The sequence below is a fragment of the Lepidochelys kempii genome, chromosome 21 (genome assembly GCF_965140265.1).
Source record: "Lepidochelys kempii isolate rLepKem1 chromosome 21, rLepKem1.hap2, whole genome shotgun sequence".
NCBI classification, from domain to species: Eukaryota; Metazoa; Chordata; order Testudines; family Cheloniidae; genus Lepidochelys; species Lepidochelys kempii.
Genome location: NC_133276.1, coordinates 18,990,534 through 19,017,176, shown reverse-complemented (window position 1 = coordinate 19,017,176; position 26,643 = coordinate 18,990,534). Strand labels below are relative to the sequence as shown.

The 26,643-nt window shown below is 50.6% G+C and overlaps 1 protein-coding gene across 7 annotated transcripts in view; it reads right to left on the bottom strand.

Annotated features, from left to right (window-relative positions):
* Positions 1–26,643, bottom strand: part of LZTR1 (leucine zipper like post translational regulator 1) — a 298,705-nt gene that overhangs the window by 47,974 nt on the left and 224,088 nt on the right. For all 7 annotated transcript variants that reach the window (XM_073319623.1, XM_073319627.1, XM_073319622.1 and 4 more), the window contains one exon: positions 25,186–25,342. In XM_073319623.1, coding sequence (XP_073175724.1) covers positions 25,186–25,342 — 157 coding nt within the window. The remainder of the gene's footprint in view (positions 1–25,185; positions 25,343–26,643) is intronic.

The following is a 26,643-nucleotide window of genomic DNA, read 5'->3' as shown; positions in this document are numbered from 1 at the left end:
GTCTATGGGAGCTCGGACATCAGGGCCCTGAGTTCGGAGACCCATCTAGCCGACGTGATCGCTACCAGGAAGGCTACCTTCCACAAGGTGTGTGACCAGGAGCATGTAGCGAGCGGCTCAAACAGGGGGCCCATCAGCCAGGCCAGCACCAAGTTCAGGTCCCACTGAGGGACAGGGGACCTAGCTTATGGGAAGAGATGATCCAACCCCTTAAGGCATCGGCAGGCCATGGTATGGGAGAATACCGTGTGCCTCTGCACCGGCGGGTGGAAGGCCGATATGGCCGCCAAGTACACCTTGACAGATGAGTGTGCTAGGCCGTGGTCTCTAAGGTGAAGGAGGTAGTCCAAAATGAGCTGGATAGGGGCAGCCATGGCGGAAACGCACCGCTCAGCCACCCATTGACCACTTTGCCAAGTAGGCTCAGCACGCGGAGGGTAGCCTGCTTTCCAAAAGGACATGCTGGACCCCTTTTGAGCATGTCCTTTCCTCCTGGCCTAACCACTGAGCAGCCATGCTGTGAAGTGGAGCGCCGCTAGGTTGGGGTGGAGGAGGTGGCCCTGGTCCTGGGAGAGCAGGTCTGGACGGGACGGAAGGCATCGGGACGGAAGGCAGGAGGGCATCGGAGATAGCGCCCCATCTCAGCCCGCCCCGGAGCAGAACTGGGAACAGAAATGGTTCTGTTGAGTTGTGAACATGTCCAATTGGGGAGTTCCCCAGTCTTGGAAGTCTGTGCACCACCTCTGGGTGAAGAGACCACTCATGCTGAGAAGTCCCTGCTCAAGCGATCCACCCGCGAGTTCCGGGTGCCTGGTAGGTGGTAGGCCTGTAGGCAAATATCGTGGGCTATACAGAATTCCCACAGCTTGAGGGCTTCCAGGCAGAAGGCGGAGGAACGGGCCACGCCTTGTCTGTCGATGTAAAACATTGAGGCCGTGTTGTCCATGAGAACCCTGATTACCCTGCCTGCCAGGTGCAAGTGGAAGGCCATGCATGCCAGCTGGATTACCCTGAGCTCCTTGACATTTATATGGAGGGCCAGGTCCTGTGCAGACAACAGACTTTGGGTCTGAACGTTTCCCACATGGGCTCCCCACCCCAGATCCGAGGCGTTGGATACAGTTCCAGAGATGGGGGCCTCCCTCTGAACGGGACCTCGTGGAGCAATTTCCCTGGTGAGGACCACCATCGTAGGGAGGCAATCACCAGTTTGGGCACAGTGAGGATCGTGTCCATCCTGTCTCTGGCCTGGGAGAAAACTGAGGCCAACCAGAGCTGGAGGGGCCTCATCCTGAGTCTGGCGTGACGAATCACATATGTGTACGCCGACATGTGACCCAAGAGTTGGAGACACGCTCTGGCTGTTGTCTCTGGAAACCTTGTGACTGAGGCAAGGAGCCCTTTCAGGGTCTCGAACCTATCCAGTGGGAGGGAGGCTCTGGCCGACGTGGCGTCCAGGGGTAAACTCTATGCATTGTACTGAGACTAATGTGGACCTGGTGTTGTTTACTAACAGGCCCAGAGTGGCGCACATGGACAGGAGGAGTGCCAAGTGGTTCTGTACTTGCGACCGGGAGCTGCCCTGGACCAGCTAGTCATCCAGACAGGGGAAGATCTAGACCCCACGGCACCTGAGGTAGGCTGCTGCCACAGACATACACTTTGTAAATACACTGAGGGCACTGGACAGGCCAAATGGGAGCACTGTAAATTCGTAGTGTTCCTGCCCAACCATGAAATGGAAGACGCTCCTGTGCCCCTCCAAGATATGGATGTGGAAGTATGTGTTCTGCAGATCGAGGGTAGCATACCATTCCCCGGGATCCAGGCAGGGGATGATGGAGGCCAGGGAGACCATGCAGAACTTGAGCTTCACCATGTACTGGTTCAGGCCTCACAGGTCCAGGATGGGCCTGAGCCCCGCTTTGGCCTTCGGGATAAGGAAATAGTGGGAGTAGTACTCCTTGCGTTTGAACTTCGCTGGCACCACTTCCACTGCTCCTAGTCCAAGGAGCCACCCCACCTCCTGCTCGAGTAGATCCTCGTGAGAGGAGGTCCCCCAGGAGGGACGGGGGCAGAGGGTGGTTGGGTGGGGTACAGATAAACTGGAGGGTGTAGCCCCAAGAGATGGTGCTGAGGACCCATCGGTCCGAAGTCAGCCGCGACCACTCCGGGAGGAAAGCACACAACCAGTTGGAGAAGGGAAGCTTTATTGGGGGTGGATCCCTGATAAGAACTGGTAGGCATCCCGTCAAAACTACCGTTTCTCTGCCTGTTTGCCTTTGGAGGACCCAGGCTGGGGGGCAGACCGAGACTGCCTCTGGTGCCATTTCTTGTAGTCCCGTGACTTTTTATAAGGGGGCTCATATTTAGAGTGCGTGGCCTTGGTGGGAGCCTGCTGCTGCTTAAACTTAGATGTAGCCAGAGCTGGAACATAGAGGCCCAGAGTCTTAAGCGTAGTGCGGGAGTCCTTCAGGCCACGCAGTTTTATGTCTGTCTGTTCCACAAACAGAGCCTTGCCATCAAACTGGAGGTCCCGCAGGGAGCTCTGCACCTCACTGGACAGCTCAGACAGCAGGAACCACCACACCCTTCTCATGGACACCACGGAGGCCATGGACCACACGGCTGTGTCCGCCACATCTGCCGCTGCCTGCAGGGTTGCCTTGGCAGCTGCTGTACCCTCCTCCACCAGAGCTGTGAACTCCTTCCTGTCACGCTCCTGGAGGGAGTCCTCGAACTTGGGCAGAGAGCCCGGAAGATTGAACTTGGCCCAGGAGAGCCTGATGGTTTGCCACCCATAACTGGAAGCTCGAGGACGAATACATTTTTCTTCCAAAGGAATCCAGCCTCCTTGAGTCTTTATTCTTCGGAGAAGGAGCTGGTTGGCCTTGCGTTCTCTCTGGTTGACCGACTCAACCACCAGGGAGTTACAGGTAGGGTGGAGGTAAAGGTACTCATGACCACTGGCGGGCACAAAATACTTGTACTCCGCTCTCTTAGAGATGGGGGCCAGTGAGGCCAGGGTTTGCCACAAGGCATTTGAAATTTTCACCACCCCTTTGTGGAGTGGCAAGGCCACCTTGCCCGGTACCAAGGTGGACATGATCTTAAAGAGAGAGTCCAAGGGCTCTTCCACCTCCTCTGTCTGGAGGTTGAGGTTTGATGCCATCCTTTTCAAGTGTTCCTGGTGGGGCTTTAGAGTTCTTTTGCGGTATGGAGGGCCCTAATCGCCTCATCATCGGTGGGCGAGGAGACAGGCACGGTACTTTGCGTGTTCATCGGCATCGGGGGATCCGTTCCCTCGTCGCTCTCCAGGCACAGTGCCGAAGATGTGCATCCCACCGACTCCTTCCTCGGAGGCCGGGAGAGGGAGGCCGACGACCGTCCAGAAGCTCCGGCCAACCGAGTGAGCCCCCACTGGGGGCTGCATCGGGGACTACGGTGCACACTGGTACCACTATGCCAGCCACAGGGCCCGGTGCACTGCACCACCTTCAGTACCAGCGGAGCAGGCAGTTCGGCTTGGCTGGCCTGACCCATCGATGGAGAACTATGAAGGGAGGGCGGGATGACATACGACCTGATGCTGTCCCTGGACCGGGAGGAGTGGCAACACTGGGAGTGATGCTGACCATGAGACCGTGACCCCGACATGGAAGAACAGTACTGCCGGTAGCAGCTGCTCTGCGATTGGCTCCGGCAGGCGAACCCGCGCCAGCGATCGATGCCCAGGGCTACAGGAGAGGTGCCGAGGAGGGGTCCTGAGGAGGGGTCCTGGAGTGAGACGACGAACGAGAACAGCATCAATGTTCGTGTCATGACTGGCTACGGCAGCCCTGCTGAGATGAGGACCTGTGTCGTCGTCTGCCTCAGTCCCATCGGTATCCGCTTCTCGAGACAGAGCGGTGCCTGGAGCCTCTGTCAGATGGAACCCAACCAGACCCCTGGTGGGGGTCAAAGGCGACCTGCGTGGACTAAGCACAGGATGGTTGCTGAGCAGTGAATGGCATCAGGAACGTTCCCTCGACCAAGACTGGTATTGAGCCGGGGGAGACTGTGGGGATCCCACAGGCGTTTTGCCTTTGGACCACGGGGCCAACATTGGCGGTGCTTCTGGTACTGGCATGGACATAACATCCTGAGTTGCTTGCAGGGCCTCTGGTGTGGAGGGCATCCAGACATCCAGGGAAGCCTGCTCCAAAGGGGCCCGGGCTACTCCGCTCGACCTGAGTCAGAGGCCGAGAGGATCAAGGACTGCCCAGCATGGGTCTAGCCTCTCCCCCAGTTTTGCTCCAGTGCTGTGGCGAACAAGGCCTCTTCTTAGCCTCCTTGGCATGTCCCATGGATGGGAAGTGGTGCAGATTGGTAGACAGTGCAGGTGGGTCATCGCATACCGACGCCCCGGTACTCGGAGCCTAATGTCTCTTTCTCTCTTGGTCCGAGGTTTAAACGACTTGCAAATCTTGCAGCGATTGCTGAGATGAGTTTCACCCAAACAGTGTAAACAGTCTGAATGCAGATCACTCACTGGTATCGGTCGCCCACAAGCATTGCACGACTTAAAACCCGGGGCCCAGGTGCACTAACTAAACTAACTCCAGGTACCAACACTGAATGAACAAGAACAGTGTTCAGTGTTCTGGGGACGAGCTGCAGCAAAGCTGGAGCAGAGCAGTTCTGAAGCACTTTCACTGGCAGCAAGAATGAACTGGGGGTGGGGGAAGTGTGCAGTGCCCCTTATACTGCGCCATGGAGGCGCCACTCCAGAGGTTGCTAGGGATGCTCACCTACGGGTATTGCTAGGGGGAAAACTTCCGACATCGGTGCACGTGGAGAGCATGCACACCTATTGTGGAATATACATGAGCAATCACTCGAAGATGATCACCTTTGTCCGCAATCCAACAGGTGAGAACCATCTCCGTTTGGCCACGTAGATCGCTCTGGTGGAGGGCTTCCTGCTTCCCAACAGAACGCGCTGAACCTCCACCGAGCACGGCTGCTCCTGCGCATTTAACCACGCAGCAGCCAGGCTGTCAGATGTAGTACCGCCAGGTTGGGGTGCAGAAGACTGCCATGGTTCTGGGACAACAGGTCCGAACTGAGCGGTAGCTGGAATGGGGTTGCTACTGAGAGGTCCAGAAGGGTGCTGAACCAGTGTTGGCATGGACACACTGATGCCATGAAGATGATCCTCGCCCTGTCTTGTCTGATCTTCATGATGACCCTGGGCAGCAACAGTACCGGAGGGAAGGTGTACATCAGATCCCGTGACCATGGGAGCAGAAAGGCATCAGACAAGGCTCCTCTGTCCATGCCTCCAATCAATCAGGAGACGTGGCACTTTCTGTTCTGTTTGGAAGTGAACAAGTCCACCTGGGGAGTTTCCCACCTGCGGAAGATGGAGCTGACCACCTCCGGATGAATTTGCGGCGAGACAAGAATGTCCTGCTGAGGCGATCTGCCAACGGGTTCTTGGATCCCAGAAGGTGAGCGGCTACGAGATGGATATTGTACTGTAGACAGAAGTCGCAGAGCCAGAGGGCTTCCCAGCAAAGGACCGATGACCTGGTTCTGCTCTGCCTGTTGATATAGAAAACTGTAGCCGTTTTGTTCGTCAGGACCCTGTACAACCCTGTCTTGTATATGAGGTAGAAAGGCCTGGCAAGCCAGTCAGACCGCCCTGAGTTCCCTGACATTGATATGAAGGGAACCATCTTGAGTGGACCAACAGCCTTGAGTGTTGAGATCGCCAAAGTGTGCTCCCCAGCCCAGGTCTGAGGTGTCGGAGACAAGGATCACCGATGAGGATGGGGCCGCAAAAGGAACACCTTCCAACCGTGACGAGGGATTCTGCCACCAGATGAGGGACGCCAGGACGCTGTCCGGAATCCTGACTACCCGGTTCATGCTGTACCAGCTGGGGACACAGACCGACGCCAGCCATGCCTGAACAGGTCTGAGGTGGAGTTGTGCATGCCAGACCATGTAAGTACATGCTGCATGTGGCACAGCAGCCTCAGGCACGTGTGGGTGCTAGTGAGTGGGTGGGCCTGCAGGCCCACAATAAGGTTTGAAATGGCCTGGAACCAAGTCTCAGGGAGGAAAGTCCTGGCCCGAGTGGAGTCGAGGACCGATTCGATTAACTCTATGCGTTGTATTTTGTCTCATTTATTATAAACCCCAGGTCGCGACAGGTGAAACAGACCAGGTCAAGATGCCTCTGCACCTGACCCGGAGACCAGCCCTTTATCACCCAGTCATCGAGGTACAGGTATATTTGGACTCCCCGACATCTCAGGTAAGCAGCCACTGGTGCTATACATTTTGTGAATACCCTCGGGGCCGACGAAACACCAAAGGGCATCGCCAAGAACTGGAAATTGCGCCCTCCCAACATGGAGTGGAAGAAGCACTGGTGTCCTGGGAAGATGGAAGTACGCGTCCTTTAAATTGAGGACGGCGTACCAGTCTCTTGGATTCAGGGCGGGGATGATGGATGCCAGGGAGACCCTGTGGAACTTCAACTTCTGGAGCTACTTCTTGAGGCGACGCAGGTGGGTCTGAGGCCTCCTTTTGCCTTCGGAATTAGGAAGCAGCGGGAGTAGAATCCTCTGCCTTCCATGTTCCGAGGAACTTTTTCCACTGCCCCCAGGTGAAGGTTTTTGATCTCCCGAATAAGGAGTTGCTTGTGAGAAGGGTCCCTGAAGAGCGACGGGGGAGTGGGAGAAGTGGTCAGCTGTAAACAGCAGGGTATAGCCCGAAGAAACCATATTTAGCACTCAGCAGTCCAAGGTGACACAGGACCAGGCCGACCGGAAAGGGCGGAGGCCGTTGAGGAAAGGGAGGGTTTGGATCCAGTACATTGGCTGGGGCACTGTCTTCGAGCGTACCCTCAAAATGACTGCTTCTAGCCTCCCTGACATCTGGGAGAGTCAGGTTGAGCAGCCGGATGGGAAGAGGATGGGTAGCGTCTCTTACACGCTTTGTCCTTGTTCTTTCTCCTGGAGGAGCCAGACCTGGGAGCCCCCCCACAACCTAGACTGCATCTGAGGAGGAGGCAGAGGGCAGAATGGCTTCTTGGACTGCTGAGAGGTGTGCAGACCCAGGGAATGGAGGGTGGCTCAGGTGTCCTTGAGCCCATGGAGCCCTAGAGTCAGTCAGCTCAGAAAAGAGCCCCAAACCCTCAAATGGCAGGTCCTGTATCGTGGTCTGCATCTCCTGAGACAGCCCAGAAGCCTGCAACTAGGAGCTGCGTCGCATGGCTACCACCAACACGACCACCCTGGCAGCCAAGCCTGTCGCATCCCAGGCTATATGGAAGATTCCCCAGGCCACCGCCGTGCCTTTGCTCACCAACGCAGCGAACTCTTGGGCACGAACCTGTGGGAGGGCCCCCGTGAACTTACTAAGGGAGTCCCACAGGTTAAAGTTATAACATCCCAGCAGGGCCTGGTGGTTAGAGACCTTAAACTGTAAGCTGGCCATCGAATAAACTTTTCTCCCAAATAAGTTGAGTCTCTTGGTCTCTTTATTTTTTGAGGGGTCCGCTGGAGTGGCCCTGTCTGTCCCTTTCATTCACCGCAGACATGACCGGTGATGCCGCGGAGGGACGAGTATACAGATACTCAAAATCCTTGCAAGGACACAGTATTTCTTTTCCGCTTTTTAGGATGTTAGCGGAATAGATGAGGGCATTTGAATGGATGAATGGACTATAAGATGGATAGAAAGTTGGCTAGATTGTTGGGCTCAACGGGTAGTGATCAATGGCTCCATGTCTAGCTGGCAGCCGGTATCAAGTGGAGTGCCCCAAGGGTCAGTCCTCGGGCCGGTTTTATTCAATATCTTCATAAATGATCTGGAGGATGGCGTGGATTGCACCCTCAGCAAGTATGCAGATGACACTAAACTGGGAGGAGAGGTAGATACGCTGGAGGGTAGGGATAGGATACAGAGAGACCTAGACAAATTAGAGGATTGGGCCAAAAGAAATCTGATGAGGTTCAACAAGGACAAGTGCAGAGTCCTGCACTTAGGACGGAAGAACCCCATGCACTGCTACAGACTAGGAAGCGAATGGCTCGGCAGCAGTTCTGCAGAAAAGGACCTAAGGGTTACAGTGGACGAGAAGCTGGATATGAGTCAACAGTGTGCCCTTGTTGCCAAGAAGGCCAACGGCATTTTGGGATGTATATGTAGGGGCACTGCCAGCAGCTTTGAGGGACGTGATCGTTCCCCTCTATTCGACATTGGTGAGGCTTCATCTGGAGTACTGTGTCCAGTTTTGGGCCCCACACTACAAGAAGGATGTGGAAAAATTGGAAAGGGTCCAGCGGAGGGCAACAAAAATGATTAGGGGACTGGAACACATGACTTATGAGGAGAGGCTGAGGGAACTGGGATTGTTTAGTCTGCAGAAGAGAAGAATGAGGGGGGATTTGATAGCTGCTTTCAACTACCTGAAAGGGGGTTCCGAAGAGGATGGATCTAGACTGTTCTCAGTGGTAGCTGATGACAGAACAAGGAGTAATGGTCTCAAGTTGCAGTGGGGGAGGTTTAGGTTGGATATTAGGAAAAACTTTTTCACTAGGAGGGTGGTGAAACCCTGGAATGAGTTACCTAGGGAGGTGGTGGAATCTCCTTCCTTACATATTTTTAAGGTCAGGCTTGAGAAAGCTCTGGCTGGGATGATTTAGTTGGGGATTGGTCCTGCTTTGAGCAGGGGGTTGGACTAGATGACTTCCTGAGGTCCCTTCCAACCCTGATAGGCTATGATTCTATGATTTGACAAACTGATTTGGCTATTTTGAGCACCCCTGAGTGGACGGGCAATGTAATTTTTGCTGGTGTGGTGGCCAAGATGACACTTCAGCAACCTCTTCGATTTGCAAGCCCAAATTCTCCATCACTCATTTAAGGAGGGCCTGGTTCTCCTTAAAATCGTCTAGGGGACCGCTGGTGTGGGAGGGTCCGACCACCACCTCGTCCGGGGACGACGATGATGATTGACTGGCCTGAGGGATGGTGTCACCCCTTTCTTTGTTGGGGGAGAGCTCCCTCGGCGCCAGAGTATGGGGTGCCGGTTCTGCTTGTGCCGCGGTGCCATGCTCTGATTGCAGCACTGGGTGCACCTCGGCCCGTTTGTCCAACGTGGCCAGGGAAGGCTAGACCAACATCACCAGCACCCCCCATGGATTCCAGGACTGCCAGCGGGGTGGGGGAGGGAGGGAGAGAGAGTGTCGGTGTCACAGTCCCTGCTGTGTTGGCACCACGGCTGGTGACGTCTCAGTCTCCTGTGTCGGAGGGGAGTCACCCTGCTTCGGTGACAAGCTGAGAAGTCACGGTCTGATCCAACCACTGCCCCTCTGGTGACCACGGCAGAGCTGTTGAGGCCTGAGTCTACCTACTGACCCTGGTAGGCAAACGACAGTGTGACAGGGAGTCGTGCCACCTGCCAGAGGAGCAGTACCAGGGCGAGTGTGACCGATGTCGAGACCCCGAGTGATGGGGACTGACAACAAGGAGACCTTCTGGGAGAAGGTGTTTGGCATATAGACGACCTATGACTCTTGGTACCAGCAGTACGGGGAGCGGCGCCATTAGTCCGGAGTCCCCGGCCTAGTAGGAGGGGAATCTCAACAGAGATCTTGGCCATCTGGCTGGTGAGCTAGGGTACGGTGCCAGGTCCTGCGGTTGCAGTGAGGGGGACTTGCATCTGTGATTTGGTGACCTCCGGTGTTCCGCCAGTCTAGGCTGCAATACACTGGTGACCTTCCCCTTCGGTGCACAAGCAGAGCCACACTGGTCACCTGGCATGGCACCTGCAGAATTGGTCGGCCTTGTCCTTGGCTGCCAAGACCACTTCGGGCACTGAAGGCCCCATCACAGGCTGGGAACCCTTGGTGCTCCCTGGGGTCGGGGGCAGGTCCTTGGCAGGGCTGCTGCATCCAACCTCTGTGGTACTCCCGTGACTCCACGTAGCAGGCGCATGGCCTGACAGCAGTCCTCTGCCTGATGCTCCCTCCAGGGGACAGAGGACTCCATTTCTTCAGCACCGGCGAGACGGAGCAGTGCTGGGCCGAGTCCGGGGCTGCGCTGCACACTGAGACCAAAGTACTGGGCATAGGTGCTGCAGTGGAGGGTTCCGATGCCGGACAGAGCAACCTCCATCAAGAATGCCCTCAAGCAGAGATCCCATTCTTTCTGAGTCCGTGGGCGAAAGTTCTTACAGATGCGGCACCTGTCCTTGCGATGGCCTTCTCCCAGACACTTAAGACAGCTATCGTGCAGATCGCTGATTGGTATCGGCATGCTACATGACGCACATGGCTTAAAGCCGTGGTAGTGGGGCAAAGTCCTAACAGGGGACTCTCTTGACTAACTAACACTATTAGCTAACTAACTATGAAACTATGTACAACCACAACTAGCAAGTCAATGGATAAACTGCTACCGTTCTTGTGAAGCAAGACAAGACACTTCAACCAACCATCACGGGCGGTAAGAAGGAATTGAGAGGGTGTAGGGCCGGTGGTGCCTGATACGTTGCCGCATGGGAGAGCCACTCCAGGGGGTGCCACAGTCAGCCCTATGGATACCGCTAAGGCAGTAAACTCCGATAACTGTGCACATGGGTGCACACGCACCAAAAATGGAATTAACATGAGCAAGCATTCAGAGAAGAACTAGGTATTGCAAGAGCAAGTCACACAATTGCATGCTGAAAACACTGCACTCCAGACATGGCTCACAGTGCCCTGTTCCCTGATATGTCTGCAGGAATGGTTTGATGGTAATCACCAGGGATTCCATAGTTTTATAAACCAGTGCTGCCTCCTGTTCATGATGCATCCTGAGTCCTACACTACTGATTGTATAAAGGTAAGCCTGGTTATCAGCCTGCTGTCCGGGGAAGCCTCTCCCCTCTTGGAGTGTGACATTTTGGTATTGTCAACTTGGGACATATTCCTGAAAGTCAGTTCAGTGCTGTTTGGAGATCTGCACCAAACTCCAAAAGTGGAGGCCGCCCTAAGAAATCTCCAACAACGGCAGAGCACTACAGGCTCATATGCAGTACAATTCTGTCACCTCATGGCTGATACAGATCGGAACGAGGTGGCGCAGCTATACCAGTTATGGTGGGAAATGTGAGACGAAATTAAAGATGAATTGTCCTGAGTGGAAACTTCCGCAAGTTTGCATGCCCTCATGGATCTTACCATCCATACAGACAATTGGTTACAGGAACAAACGGAGGGAAAAATGGGGGTCTTGCAACTATTTTATCATTTTCTCTTACTTCTTTATCAATGCTTCCTACCAAGCTGATGCAGGTGGACATGGGCTTTTGACGGCTCACCCCCGTAGACAAGAAATGACACTGCCAACACCATCTCTGCTTCTATTCTGGTGAGTCAGGTCACTCCATCTCTGCCTGTCATGTACGCCTCCAAGGTATCAGGAAAAAGAGCTCCCCCACACTTTGGTCTTGACTGGAACACACCCTGAACTCTGTCCCAGGGCTCCCCACTTGCAGGTGCTGGTCCAGTAGCTCATCCCCAGGATGACCCTGCAAACTCCTGTCTCACTAGTCCTCATCAGGTCAGCCTCACCTCAGTCCCCGGAAAAATTATGGAGCATGTCCTCAAGGAATCAATTCTAAAGCACTTAGACGAGAGGAAAGTGATCAGGAACAGTCAGCATGGATTCACCAAGGGAAAGTCATGCCTGACTAATCTAATTGCCTTCTATGATGAGATAACTGGTTCTGTGGATGAAGGGAAAGCAGTGGACGTGTTATTCCTTGACTTTAGCAAAGCTTTTGACACGGTCTCCCACGGTATTCTTGTCAGCAAGTTAAAGAAGTATGGGCTGGATGGATGCACCACAAGGTGGGTAGAAAGTTGGCTAGATTGTCGGGCTCAACGCGTAGTGATCAATGGCTCCATGTCTAGTTGGCAGCCGGTATCTAGCAGAGTGCCCCAAGGGTCGGTCCTGGGGCCGGTTTTGTTCAATATCTTCATTAATGATCTGGAGGATGGTGTGGATTGCACCCTCAGCAAGTTTGTGGATGACACTAAACTGGGAGGAGTGGTAGATATGCTGGAGGGTAGGGATAGGATACAGAGAGACCTAGACAAATTGGAGGATTGGGCCAAAAGAAATCTGATGAGGTTCAATAAGGACAAGTGCAGAGTCCTGCACTTAGGACGGAAGAATCCAATGCACCGCTACAGACTAGGGACTGAATGGCTAGGCAACAGTTCTGCAGAGAAGGACCTAGGGGTGACAGTGGACGAGAAGCTGGATATGAGTCAACAGTGTGCCCTTGTTGCCAAGAAGGCCAATGGCATTTTGGGGTGTATAAAACAGGGCATTGCCAGCAGATCGAGGGACGTGATCGTTCCCCTCTATTCGACATTGGTGAGGCCTCATCTGGAGTACTGTGTCCAGTTTTGAGCCCCACACTACAAGAAGGATGTGGAGAGAGTCCAGTGAAGGGCAATAAAAATGATTAGGGGACTGGAACACATGACTTATGAGGAGAGGCTGAGGGAACTGGGATTGTTTAGTCTATGGAAGAGAAGAATGAGGGAAGATTTGATAGCTGCTTTTAACTACCTGAAAGGTGGATCTAAAGAGGATGGATCTAGACTATTCTCAGTGATAGCAGATAACAGGACAAGGAGTAATGGTCTCAAGTTGCAGTGGGGGAGGTTTAGATTGGATATTAGGAAAAACTTTTTCACTAGGAGGGTGGTGAAACCCTGGAATGAGTTACATAGGGAGGTGGTGGAATCCCCTTCCGTAGAAGTTTTTAAGGTCAGGCTTGAGAAAGCCCTGGCTGTGATGATTTAGTTGAGATTGGTCCTGCTCTGGGCAGGGGGTTGGACTAGATGGCCTCCAGAGGTCCCTTCCAACTCTGTTATTCTATGATTCTATGATTAAGTCAGGTGCACCGACTGCTTTGCAAACACAGGTGTGGCTCAGGTTTTCAGATTCCCCTGCAAAGCAAGATCACTCCCAACCTCATAGAGACTACTGATGGTTCCCCTTAGTCTTCAGGTCCAGTAATAGAGGAAAAAACTCCCCTGGAGGCCATGATACAGGGGCACCAAGAAATGTTACAATTTAGCATGACCCTTTCTCCACACTTTCTCCTGATCCTCGGTATCTCCTGACTGGCTCTCCACAATCCACTAACGTAGTGGCAAGCACAGGAAGTCTATCTTCCACTGGATTTTGTCAGCAGCACTGTTGGGGACTAATAGATCCTGTTGCGGCACCTAAACTCAAGAGGCTCAGGTGGGGGTGGCTATCCAGGCATAACCCTCTGTTGAAACTACATTGGAATGCCCGTTGAAATACCAAGAATAGGATGAAGTTTTTGAAAAGAGGAGTGCAGAAACCCTGCCTCTACACCAAGACTCTGACTACCCAATAGAGTGCAACCAGGAGCAAAAATACCACTGTCTGGAAGGAGCTCACCACCCAGTCCAGGTATTCACTGATCATAAACATCTGCAGCACCTACATAGGGCAAAAGCTTTAAACCAACAGCAGCTTCGATGGGCCCTATTTTTCTCCCAATTTGATTTCATCATCACATATCATCCCAGGTCCAAAAATGGCAAGGTAGATGCACTGTTCTGAAGATATGGTACTAACCTGTGAGGCCCCAGCCAGGAATATCCCCTCATTTTCAAATCCCATAACTTTCTCAGTGCAGCTCTTCACCAGGATGTACTCACACTGATATGCTCTACCTCTGCCTGAGGAATTCCACCTGACAAACAAGCTATCATCAATAAGCAAACCACGTGACTCCTGGGAAGGGATCACATATATAAGGGACCATATCTATGTTCCCCCAGGACCCAAAAAAGTTGCAGTCCTGCAACTATGTCATGACTTTCCCCCAGCAGGACACTGGGGTACTTTAAGGTTCCAAAACCACTGGGCTACAACTCACAGACGGGCTCCCTAGAGTAATGGCTCCATCCAAAAACTGATGTCTATATGCTTGTGGGGTAAAACCCATCCTGACTAGGATAGCTTCCTTGACCTCCACATACAAGCCAGCCTGTTCATCAATCAGGACCTTATATGCAACTGCTTCCCCAGTCAAAAATGGGGCCATCCTGGCCTCCCAGGATGACTCTTCCCAATCAGCTGCACTAGCCACCCATTCAAATGTGCGAGGGAAGGCTTCTAGTCATCCTGCAGCCCCAATTTTTCCAATACATGGAACAGTCTGCCCATGGAACCCATCCCTGTGCTAGATTGACTCCTGGTACCCCATTTCTCTAGCTGTTGTAAGAACCATTTGTGCAGCTGTCACTGACCTCTGGCCAGTGTTGTTGTACAGGGAAATATACATCCTGCTCTTTTTGCTGGGTTTCCAGGGAATGGAACAGAAGATTCTGAATTTGTTTCTGCTGCTCCTGCTATTGTAGTGGGCCTGCGAGACTTCAGGTGTACACCACCTTCCATTTTGGATGTGAGACAGGGCCCCCTCACGACACAGCCTAGTGATACAGAAGCTCCGCCTTGCTGCTCAATCAACCCTCCTTAATGGGAGGGGAAGGGGATCTTCGGAATCCCACCACTGGTATCAATTGTTATGTGGTGCACTCACTGCCAGAGCATCCCATCACGCCAGGATTCAGCACTGCAGTGACTTCATCTTGAGTATTCCCCCTTTTGTTGGCCAATCGGTTTCTGAACTGATCTTCTGGGTCACTCAGTCCTCCAACCAGGTTGCAGTTAAAGTTCAGTCCCCTTCCAGGGTAACAAAAGTCCAATTAAAATAAAATATCCAACCAACTGAATTTCTGCCCCTCTTGGGCCTGACAGGTCTCCCACTGCCTTTCCTCCCCAAAGACTCCAGCAGCTTCACATGGGACCTGGGACCGGCAAGCTGTATCTCAGGGTGTAATGGTCCCTTGCTCTCCCGCTCGGAGGGAGGCCACTCATTCCAGTCCTGTTTGGCCAGGATTCGAGTCCGCAGGACAGCCAAGAGCCCACAATAGGGCTGGGCAATCAATAGTCATAGTCAGGCTTTAGCCTGGGTTTGGATGGCTCAAACTGTCGGCCCCGAAACAGTCTATAACTGAGCTGGGGGCCTGGGCTTGAGGAGGCTCAGGCAGCCAACAACAAACAGACTATCAGGGCTGGCTTTAGCCTGGGTGGAGCTCAGGTAGCCAGCAAACAGTTTATAAGGGAGCTGGTAAGGGAGGCTCCTTCTTCAGGGCTAGAGCTTCCCTGAACAATGTAGGGAGTCAGCCACCCCAGGGTGGGGTGACAGGGGGATGCGGGCCCACCCTACTTCACTGCTTCCCAGCTCCGGGCCCTGGCAGGGGCAGCACTGGCTGCCCCTGCGTCGGTGGGGATCCAGCCACAACACGCTGACTGAGCCACACCTGACTCTGCAGCCAGCTGCTCTGTGGCTGCCCCTGGACCACTTCCTGCTTCCCCAGGGTTCGGTACCTGTGGCCTCCAGGCCTCTTCTGGCTCCTTGGGGTACACAGCAGGCACTCCGGGCCAGTCCTTGCCAGCATCTGGGGATCGGGACCAGCCAGGCGTAGGTTCCCCTCTGGGACGTGGCAGAACAGGCAGAGTATCCTCCTCTGCAGGCTCTGCCCCAACTGTGCTGCTGAGCCTGCCTTCCAGCCACGCTCTGGTACTTCCGGTGAGGGGGGCGGGACGATCTAGGCTCTGCCCTCCAAGGGGAGTGTAATGGTCCCTCACTCTCCCACTCGGAGGGAGGCCACTCGGCCTCGCTACACGGGGCTTCCCAAAGGAGCCAAAACTGGGTTTTTATCCCAGCTTCCTTCTGATTGTGTTCTCTTATGCCCTTTTTATTGTAAGGCCTAGTATTTGCCACACTAATACACGACCCCTTCAGTCCTTCCCCTTCAGGCTGGGATGCAGTTAATTATAGCACAGGTAGGGCTAACTGAACAGGTCTCCTAGCCCTTAAAAAGGCAGACTGTGAGAATTCATTGGTCTCAAACCACAGTCTGTGGGGCTCCAAGTGGGCAGGGCTTCCACACTGCCGCCAGACAGCCTTGTTGAGCACATCATACTTCCTGGGAGACAGTCACTGTAGGAAGTGCTGCCCACAATAGAAATTATTGGCAGCCCCTCCTTCAACATCTGATTGACTCAGACCAAGTGTTTAAACAAGGCAGGAGTACCAGAAAGTTATCTGAGAAACAAAGTAGATCCCCGACATGCTGTTGAGACAGACCCTGCCTTGTTCCTGGTCCCTTGCTTGGCTCCTGGTTCCTGCTCCCTTGCCTCATTCCCAGTTTCTGCCTCCTTGCCTTGCCCTCCAGTTCCTGGCTATTGATTCTGGCTTAACCCGTGGCTATTGACTAAGGCCTGACCCTCAGCTCTGGTTCCTAGCTGCTGACTCTGGCTTACCCCTTGGTTCTGGTTCTTGACTATTGATGCCAGTTTAACCTTCAGCTTCAGCTCAGTAGGCTATTGACCCTAGCTTGACCCTAGGCTCTGGTTCCCAGTTATGGAACTTGACATGATCCTTGGCTTGACCACTCAGGACCAACTGCCTATGGCTCTAACTACTGGAACTGAATGCCCATGCCCTGGTTCCTGACAGCTTGCACAGACACCTCCGACATTCTGTGGCCAACACTCCAGCAGGAGTTGGAGGGACTAGGCATTCCATTGTCCCATAGGGGCACCGGATCTGCAGGCACAGGTCGCCCACGTACAAGCAGAGATTTCAGCTCTGTAGGCCCAGGTGCTGCAACTTTTTGCAGAAAACCCTCCACAAGCAACCCATGCATAAGGAGATACATCACACATGGTGTGAGTGATAGCGCCGCTATACAAGCCAGGACCTGTGGTTTGATGGAGACCCCTGAAAATTCCTTAACCAGTGTCTTCATTGTTTCTGCTCCACCCCCAGACCTACCCCCTCGGTCAGGCCAAGGTGGGATTGGTAATTAGTTTCTGACAGGTGAGGCACTGGTTTGGGCCTCCCCCCTGCTCCAGCAGAACAGTCCAGCACTGAGCCTTGTCTATGATTTTTTATTACCCTTGGTGCATGTGATCGCTGAAGCTGCCCTGCAGAACTTCACACAGGGACAAGGGCCAGCTGCCTTGTAGGCTGCACATTTCTGATGGCTTGTGGATGACATCAAGTGGAATGAAGTAGCCCAGATCTACCAGACTCAGTGAGGACTCAGTGAAGAGGTTCAGAATGTGTGGAAGCCACCACGGGCCTGGACACCTTCACTGATCTAGCCATCCACATTGACAATGGGCTACAGAAGCAGAGAGAGGAAAAGAGGGGTTCTACCCAGTTCTTGCCCACATCTTGCACTAGCACCCTCGAGCTCATCCCCTGAACACATGCAGGTCAACGTGGACTGCCAACGCTTGACCACCAAGGAGAAGGAGCAACCTTGGCACAAACAAGCTTGCACTACTACTGCGGTGAGTCAGAACACATACTTGCTTCATGCATCATGGACCCCAGCCAGGAAGGGATCAGGAAATGACCAAGCTTGGACTTCATAGTGGGTCTTGGCTTGGGCACAACCACAAAAATACACTCAGGACTGACCCCTGCCCTCAAGTCTTGACAGGCCCACCCAGACATTTCCTGCATCTTCAGGTTCCAAGTTAGCTGTGCCTCCGTGGCAAAACTTGACAGCTGCCATTGCTGTGGGCACTCACTGTTTCCAGGGCTACTGCCAATTTCACAAATTCCAAGACAGCCCAAGCTCTGCAAATCACCGTCTGGCAGGAGTCCATACCAGACATTTTGGAAACCAGCAATGGGACACTCTTGTCATTGGGGCCGGTAACCCAGAAGACAAATTGGAGGATTGGGCCAAAAGAAATCTGATGAGGTTCAATAAGGATAAGTGCAGGGTCCTGCACTTAGGATGGAAGAATCCAATGCACCGCTACAGACTAGGGACCGAATGGCTAGGCAGCAGTTCTGCAGAAAAGGACCTAGGGGTGACAGTGGACGAGAAGCTGGATATGAGTCAGCAGTGTGCCCTTGTTGCCAAGAAGGCCAATGGCATTTTGGGATGTATAAGTAGGGGCATAGCGAGCAGATCGAGGGACGTGATCGTTCCCCTCTATTCGACATTGGTGAGGCCTCATCTGGAGTACTGTGTCCAGTTTTGGGCCCCACACTACAAGAAGGATGTGGATAAATTGGAGAGAGTCCAGCGAAGGGCAACAAAAATGATTAGGGGTCTAGAACACATGACTTATGAGGAGAGGCTGAGGGAGCTGGGATTGTTTAGCCTGCAGAAGAGAAGAATGAGGGGGGATTTGATAGCTGCTTTCAACTACCTGAAAGGGGGTTCCAAAGAGGATGGCTCTAGACTGTTCTCAATGGTAGCAGATGACAGAACGAGGAGTAATGGTCTCAAGTTGCAGTGGGGAAGGTTTAGATTGGATATTAGAAAAAACTTTTTCACTAAGAGGGTGGTGAAACACTGGAATGTGTTACCTAGGGAGGTGGTAGAATCTCCTTCCTTACAGGTTTTTAAGGTCAGGCTTGACAAAGCCCTGGCTGGGATGATTTAACTGGGAATTGGTCCTGCTTCGAGCAGGGGGTTGGACTAGATGACCTTCAGGGGTCCCTTCCAACCCTGAGATTCTATGATTCTAAGACAGTGCCCCTGGAAGCAATAATTCAGGAACCCCATGTAATCCTGCAGTTCAGTGTGATCTATCCCCGGCATTTCAGCATTGAGCATGTCAGCAGGCCTGCCTCCATAGTAACAGTTGCACGTCCAGGGGTCAGTCCCAGGCAATACTGAGTGCACCTCCACGTGTGCTGGGGCTCACAGCAACTGGCCAAACCAAACCACGCCTGGGTCCGACCCCCCACATTCCTGATAAATACTAGGATTATGCAGGCATCTTCAAAAAAAGAATGTGGACATGTTGCCTCTGCACTGAGACTATGACTTCCTTGTTGTCCTACAACCTGGGGTGAAGGTTCCCTATGGCCATATTTACACGATGTCCGAACCAGAACCAGTAGCTCTTTTTGCAAATATTCAAGAAAACCTGGCCCAAGGGTTTATTTGCTTCTCAACATTTCCCGCAGGGACCCTGGCCTTCTTCGCAAAGAAGAAAGACAGGACTCTGCACCTCTTTAGAGACTATGAGGCTTTGAACCAATGGATAATTTGGAACTGGTACCCTCCGTCCTTAATCTCTGACTTGCTGGATGATGTAAGATACTCATGGATATTCACCAAACAAGACCTCTGGTGGGCATACAATCTAATACACATCTAGACCAGGGATAAATGGAAGGCTGCTTTGCGAACTTGTTACAGATACTTTGAATACCTGGTAATATTCTTTGGACTGAACATTTGGTAATGTCCCTGTGATCTTGCAACACTTCATCAATGATGTATTTAGGGACATTCTGGATCAATAAATTGTTGTCTATTTAGATTATATTTGTCTTTTTGGAGAATCCAGGGCAGCACAAACACCACATCAGGACCGGCCAGGAGAGGTAGCAGCAGCATAGTCTATATACAAAACTGGAAAAGTGAACCTTCAACCAATCCTCTGCAGAGCTTTTGGGGTACATGCGCTCTGCATGAAGCCAAATAAGATGAAAGCTGTCTACAACTAGGAGTACTTGGGAAGTGCAGTGTTTCCTACATTTCACCAATTTCTATCACCACTTCATTCCAGGGTTCTCACAGTGAACAGTTGGCTTGACATCCCTCCTCTGCAAGACTGTCAAATTTGTTTGGTTATCTGAGGCTCACGAAGCCTTCAAACAGCTCAAAATCAGCTTCACCACTGCTCCTATTTAGGTGCATCCTGATTCAGTTAGAGAGTTCTTAGTGGAAGCCGATGCATCTAATGTGACCATATAGGTCACACTCTCTCAGATGCACGGGCCCCAGCACCTGCTGCACATAACACTCATGGAAGCTAAAACACACAGAAAAAAAGTACAAAATCCTCTATAAGGAATTGCTTGCGATTAAATCCACATTTGAAGAGTGGAGTCACTGCCTAAAGGCAATGGATTGCACCCTCAGCAAGTTCACGGATGACACTAAGATGGGGGAGAGGTAGATACACTGGAGGGTAGGGATAGGTCCAGAGGGACCTAGAAAAATTGGAGTATTGGGTCAAAAGAAATCTGATGAGGTTCAACAAGGACAAGTGCAGAGTACTGCACTTAGGATGGAAGAATCCCATGCACTGCTACAGGCTGGGGACCGACTGGCTAAGCGGCAGTTCTACAGAAATGGACCTGGGGATTACAGTGGACAAGAAGCTGGATATGAGTCAACAGTGTGCCCTTGTTGCCAAGAAGGCTAACGGCATATTGGGCTGCAATAGTAGAAGCACTGCCAGCAGATCGAGCGAAGCTCTTTTTGTTGTTAACTATGTTAACTACCAGCAGCCTCCCCAAACCTGTCAGCTACCAACTTAGTTTAAGGATCCACCACATTCCAGAACTAACGGGGCATGTCAAGGACATTAAGAAGACTGCCGGAGACAGGAGGAACTGATCTTTTATGTAGGCCAGAAGATCTGGTTATCTGCTAAGCATTGCAACATGGGCAGGCCATCTCTCAAGCTAGACCACCAATTGCTTGGACCCTATATATTTATCAGAAAATCAACTGTTGCTTTCAAACTCCACAACCTCAAATTGTACCCAGTCTTCCATATTTCCCTCTTGAAAGCACCCACTGAAAATCTCTTCCCTGACTGAACACAGCCATCACCTTACTAGTTCCAGTTCAGGGCAACGAGGTGTCTGAGGATTGGGCTCCAGATTATTGTGGTACCTCGTAGACTGGGAAGGCTATGGCCCCAAAGAGTAGTACTGGGAGCCTGCCAGTAACATTCATGCCCCTGAACTTGTAAAAGACTTTCATTAATGTCACCCACAAAAACCTGGCATGACAATCTTTTGTCACCGTCTTTTGTAGGTGACAAATCTGAGAAATTCTCACAGATTGAAGTGTCACTAGAGGAGGTTTTGGAATTGAGAAACTTAACAGTAACAAGTCACCGGGACCAGATGGCATTCACGCAAGAGTACTGAAAGAACTCAAATGTGAAATTGCAGAACTATTAACTATGGTCTGTAACCTGTCCTTTAAATCAGCTACTGTACCCAATGACTGGGAGATAGCTAATGTAACGCCAATATTTAAGAAGGGCTCTAGAGGTGATCCTGGTAATTACAGACCAGTAAGTCTAACATTAGTACCGGGCATATTAGTTGAAACAATAGTAAAGAATAAAATTGTCAGGCACATAGAAGATCATATTTTATTAATCTATTAGTGTTCTTTGAAGGGGTCAAACAACATGTGGACAAGGGGGATCCAGTGGACATAGTATACTTAGATTTCCAGAAAGCCTTTGACAAGGTCCCTCACCAAAGGCTCTTCCGTAAATTAAGTTGTCATGGGATAAGAGGGAAGATCCTTTCATGGATTGAGAACTGATTAAAAGACAGGGAACAAAGGGTACGAATAAATGGTAAATTTTCAGAATGGAGAGGGGTAACTAGTGATGTCAGTCCTAGGACCAAGCCTATTCAACTTATTCATAAATGATCTGGAGAAGGGGGTAAACAGTGAGATGGCAAAGTTTGCAGATGCTCAAGATAGTTAAGACCAAAGCAGATTGTGAAGAACTTCAAAAAGATCTCACAAAACTAAATGGATTAGGCAACAAAATGGCAAATGAAATTTAATGGGGATAAATGTAAAGTAATGCACATTGGAAAAAATAATCCCAACTATACATACAATATGATGGGGGCTAATTTAGCTACAACTAATCAGGAGAAAGATCTTGGAATCATCGCAGATAGTTCTCTGAAGACGTCCACGCAGTGTGCAGCGACAGTCAAAAAAGCAAACGGGATGTTAGGAATCATTAACAAAGGGATTGAGAATAAGACAGAGAATATCTTATTGCCCTTATATAAATCCACGGTATGCCCACACCTTGAATACTGTGTACAGATGTGGTCGTCTCATGTCAAAAAAGATATACTGTCATTAGAAAAACTTCAGAGAAGGGCAACTAAAATGATTAGGGGTTTGAAATGGGTCCCACATGAGGAGAGATTAAAGAGGCTAGAACTTTTCAGCTTGGAAAAGAGGAGACTAAGGATGGGGATATGATAGAGGTTTATAAAATCATGAATGGGGTGGAGAAAGTGAATAAGGAAAAGTATTTACTTGTTCCCATAATATAAGAACTAGGGGCCAACAAATGAAATTAATGGGTAGCAGGTTTAATAAAACTAAAGGAAGTTCTTCTTCACTCAGCGCACAGTCAACCTGTGGAATTCCTTGTCTGAGGAGGTTATGAAGGCTAGGACTATAACAGGGTTTAAAAGAGAACTGGATAAATTCATGGAGGTTAAATCCATAAGTGGCTATTAGCAGGATGGGTAAGGAATGGTGTCCCTAGCCTCTGTTTGTCAGAGGGTGGACATGGATGGCAGGAGAGAGATCACTAGATCATTACCTGTTAGGTTCACTCCCTCTGGGACACCTGGGATTGGCCACTGTTGGTAGACAGGATACTGAACTGGATGGACCTTTGGTCTGAACCATTATGGCCTTTGTGTTCAGTGCCCCAGGGCACACCTGAAGAGGGGCAATGTAAGGATTCATGGGACTTGAAACCACATCTGCTGGAGGCCAAGCAGGTGGCCCTTCCACACTGCCAGAAGGCATCCCAGGAGACCAGTCACTGTGGGGAGTGCCACCCACGGTACTGACGACTGGCAGCCCCACCCTATATCTCTGATTGTCCCAGACCTACTATTTAAGCCTGAAGGGAGTTCCAGGAAGTTGTATGTGCACCAATCCAGATCCCTGAACTGCTGCTGAGACAGACCCCTAATCATTCTTGCTTTCTTGCCTCATTTATGGTTCCTAGCTATTGACTCCAGCTTAACCCTTGGCTACAGCTCCTGGCTATTGACTCCAGATTGATCCTAGGCTCCAGACCCCAGCTACCAACTCACCTGCTTCAGGCTCCACCACCTAAAGCTCTAACCACTGGACTTTACTGCCCATGCCCTGATTCTGGACACAGGCTATCCTGTTACATACAGGCTCTGCCACACATGCCATTGGTATAAGGGCCTCAACAGCAGGCTTATTATGCCCCATCACTCTTTTTAATCTGGTAGCAGTAATTAGTGTGCACTGACACTCCTATCCTGAAGCCTGCAGCAGGGCATAGGTCAAACCCATGAATCTTCTTAGCCCCAAAGTGGGGTTCAACCTACCACCCTGCCTCATCAGACCTGCAGCAGGAATTACCCATCCTCCTCTCCCCTCTGGAGTCTTTAACCACAAAGTTCACGCAGTGTTCCTTAAAAAATGAAAAACAGTCTCATCAGAGGAAACTTTATAAATTGCAGACTGACTTAGCTCACCCTCCCTTTCACAATGCTAAGCCCTGGCCTTTCTCTGACCACCCCACTTCTCACAGGTGTCAAGATGACAAACATTTTCCAAGGAATAGTTCTTCTGCAGAAAAGGACCTAGGGGTGACAGTGGACGAAAAGCTGGATATGAGTCAACAGTGTGCCGTTGTTGCCAAGAAGGCCAATGGCATTTTGGGATGTATATGTAGGGGCATTGCCAGCACATCGAGGGATGTGATCGTTCCCCTCTATTCGACATTGGTGAGGCCTCATCTGGAGTACTGTGTCCAGTTTTGGGCCCCACACTACAAGAAATATGTGGAAAAATTGGAAAACGTCCAGCGGAGGGCAACAAAAATGGTTAGGGGACTGGAACACATGACTTATGAGGAGAGGCTGAGGGGAGGCTGAGGGAACTGGGATTGTTTAGTCTGCAGAAGAGAAGAATGAGGGGGGATTTGATAGCTGCTTTCAACTACCTGAAAGGGGGTTCCAAAGAGGATGGCTCTAGACTGTTCTCAGTGGTAGCAGATAACAGAACAAGGAGTAATGGTCTCAAGTTGCAGTGGGGGAGGTTTAGGTTGGATATTAGGAAAAACTTTTTCACTAGAAAGGTGGTGAAACACTGGAATGCATTACCTAGGGAGGTGATGGAATCTCCTTCCTTAGAAGTCTTTAAGGTCAGGCTTGACAAAGCCCTGGCTGGGATGATTTAGTTGGGGATTGGTCCGGCTTTGAGCAGGGGGTTGGATTAGATGACCTCCTGAGGTCCCTTCCAACCCTAATATTGTATGATTCTATGAAATAAGCTGAATGGTATGGTCCACATCATGGAGCACATTTCTCTATACAGCTCTTCAGGGATACTTCAGCTAATGGAGTGCAGGGGCAAACAACATTTTAGCAGAGGGCTCCCAGCTGTGGAACATGTCACTAGGGATCAGGAGGTGTCTATCTAGGGACCTGAATGGCTTTCCATTGTAAGTATTTAAAAATAGAAGAAACTATAGCAAACTCTCTTTTCTTCCTTCTTTCCTTCCTTCCTTCCCAGCCCTTATGAGAAATAGCTGGAGCGTGCACATACATATGAGCATGGGTGAATTTAAACCTTACCGAGGGAAGGATAATGCAAAGAGATGAATTTGCATTTCTTTCCTAATTCAGTGGGTCCTGTGGTCACTCTTACCTATTGGGGGAATTAGTTCCACAACCTAGGTCTTGCTCCTGTGACAGTTCTGTCTTCTGCATTCAGGAGCCTCCCACTATTTATTACTTGATGGTTTCACTGTTCCCATGGAACACACCTTTTGCAGGAGGCTGTGGCTGTGGAAGGGGAGGTGATCTCTTAGGTACCTAGGGCCAATCCAATGGAGGACTTTCATTACCTTGAGCTGACCTTAAATGGGCAGCCAGGTTGTATTGCGACTAGCTGGAGCTTTCTCAGGACTCATTATCAGATATAGTCAGTAGAAACAATTGAGCCCAAAGGTCACAAATGGGAATCACTGTGATCAGCTCTGTTTCTGATAGAATGTCAGCAATCCTGAAGCTTAGCCGGTGCAAATATTAGCATGTCCTTGTATGCACTTAGGAGGCAATATGGGTGACGCTAGACTGAGCAATCAATGGCGAGTAATCTGCTATTCCTGAGTGTAGACAATGCCCAAGTCATGTTAGAGTCTCAAGAAAACAGTGTGATTATTAGTTCAGGAAGGAAAATACATTACCAATATCCAGAGGCTGATCGGAATGTGTTCGAAGAGGAGGTTGCTGTTTTCTTCGTACTATCTCCACTATCAGGGATGAGGAAAGATGCTCAAATTCCTTCATCATTATTACCTGATTAAAATGTGACTCTTTAACCACAAAGTTCAGGCAGTGTTCCTTAAAAAGCGAAAAACAGTCTCATCTGAGGAAATTCTGTAATTTTATACAGAACAGAAGAAAAACCATTACAAAGCATCCATTCCAAAATCCCCACTGAAGATTCCCAACAGTATTAACCATGAGAAGAGAACTCAATGGTTTTTCACCAGAATCCTGAGAAATCAGTATCACGTGATAGCATAATCTTGGTTATTCTTTCTGATATTAAATACAAAAAGCTTTGTCAATGCAACATTATTTATGCATAAAATTAAGCACTCAAAATGGAATGCCCAAGTTAAGGCTGAATGCACAACCTTGCCTCTACCCACATAAGTGTATGTGTTATGACACACTGTGCTTACACAATCACGTAATCTCTCAAATGATGCTATATTTGACATCACACATTTTTATTCCAAACCTTTAGTTCAGATGTGTAGCATCTTGTAACATATTCATCCGTGTATAAAGAATGATATCTTACGGTAACCATAGTTCTTAAAAAGAAAAGGAGGACTTGTGGCACCTTACAGACTAACCAATTGCCACAAGTCGTCCTTTTCTTTTTGTGAATACAGACTAACACGGCTGCTACTCTGAAACCTGTCATAGTTCTTAAAGAGGTGTTGTCCACCTAGATTTCACTTCCGGGGCACATGCACCCTGTATGTGTGAAATTTGATTCTTTCTGGCCAACAGTATCCATTGTCTGTGCCCTGGACATTCTCATGCCTCACACCTGAGGACATACAATACGTCTACAATGCAATGATAAACTCACAGAATTGAGTCTCAGAGCCTGGATCAACTGACTCAGGCTTATGGGGTTCCAGCTGCGGGACTAGAAGTGGCAGTGCAGACATTCAGGATCAGACTAGAGCCCAGGCCTCCCCTCTTACAGAGTCTCAGAGCAAAGGCTCTAGCCCAGGCCCAAACTTCTACCCTGCAATTTTATAGCCCCGCAGCCCGAGCCCCATGAGCCTAATTCAGGGGTCTTTTATTGCAGTGTAAATGTACCCATAAAGGACAGAGTAGGCCTAATGATCCCTCAGTTCCTTTGCCAATACACAATCCCAGAAGAGCAGGAAACAGTAGATACAGAAAGGAAGTGGATTGTGTAAGCCATGTGAATAACACACCTTGAAGGTGTGTTACAAGGTAAATAACTGTTCCTTCTTCTTCAAGTGACTGTCCACACAGATTCCACTTCTGATGACTATCAAGCAGTGACCTTACTATGGGTTCTTGGAGTCCTAATTAAATAATGAATGCAAGACAGCTCTACCAAAGTGGGAGTCTGATCTTGAAGTTTCAAC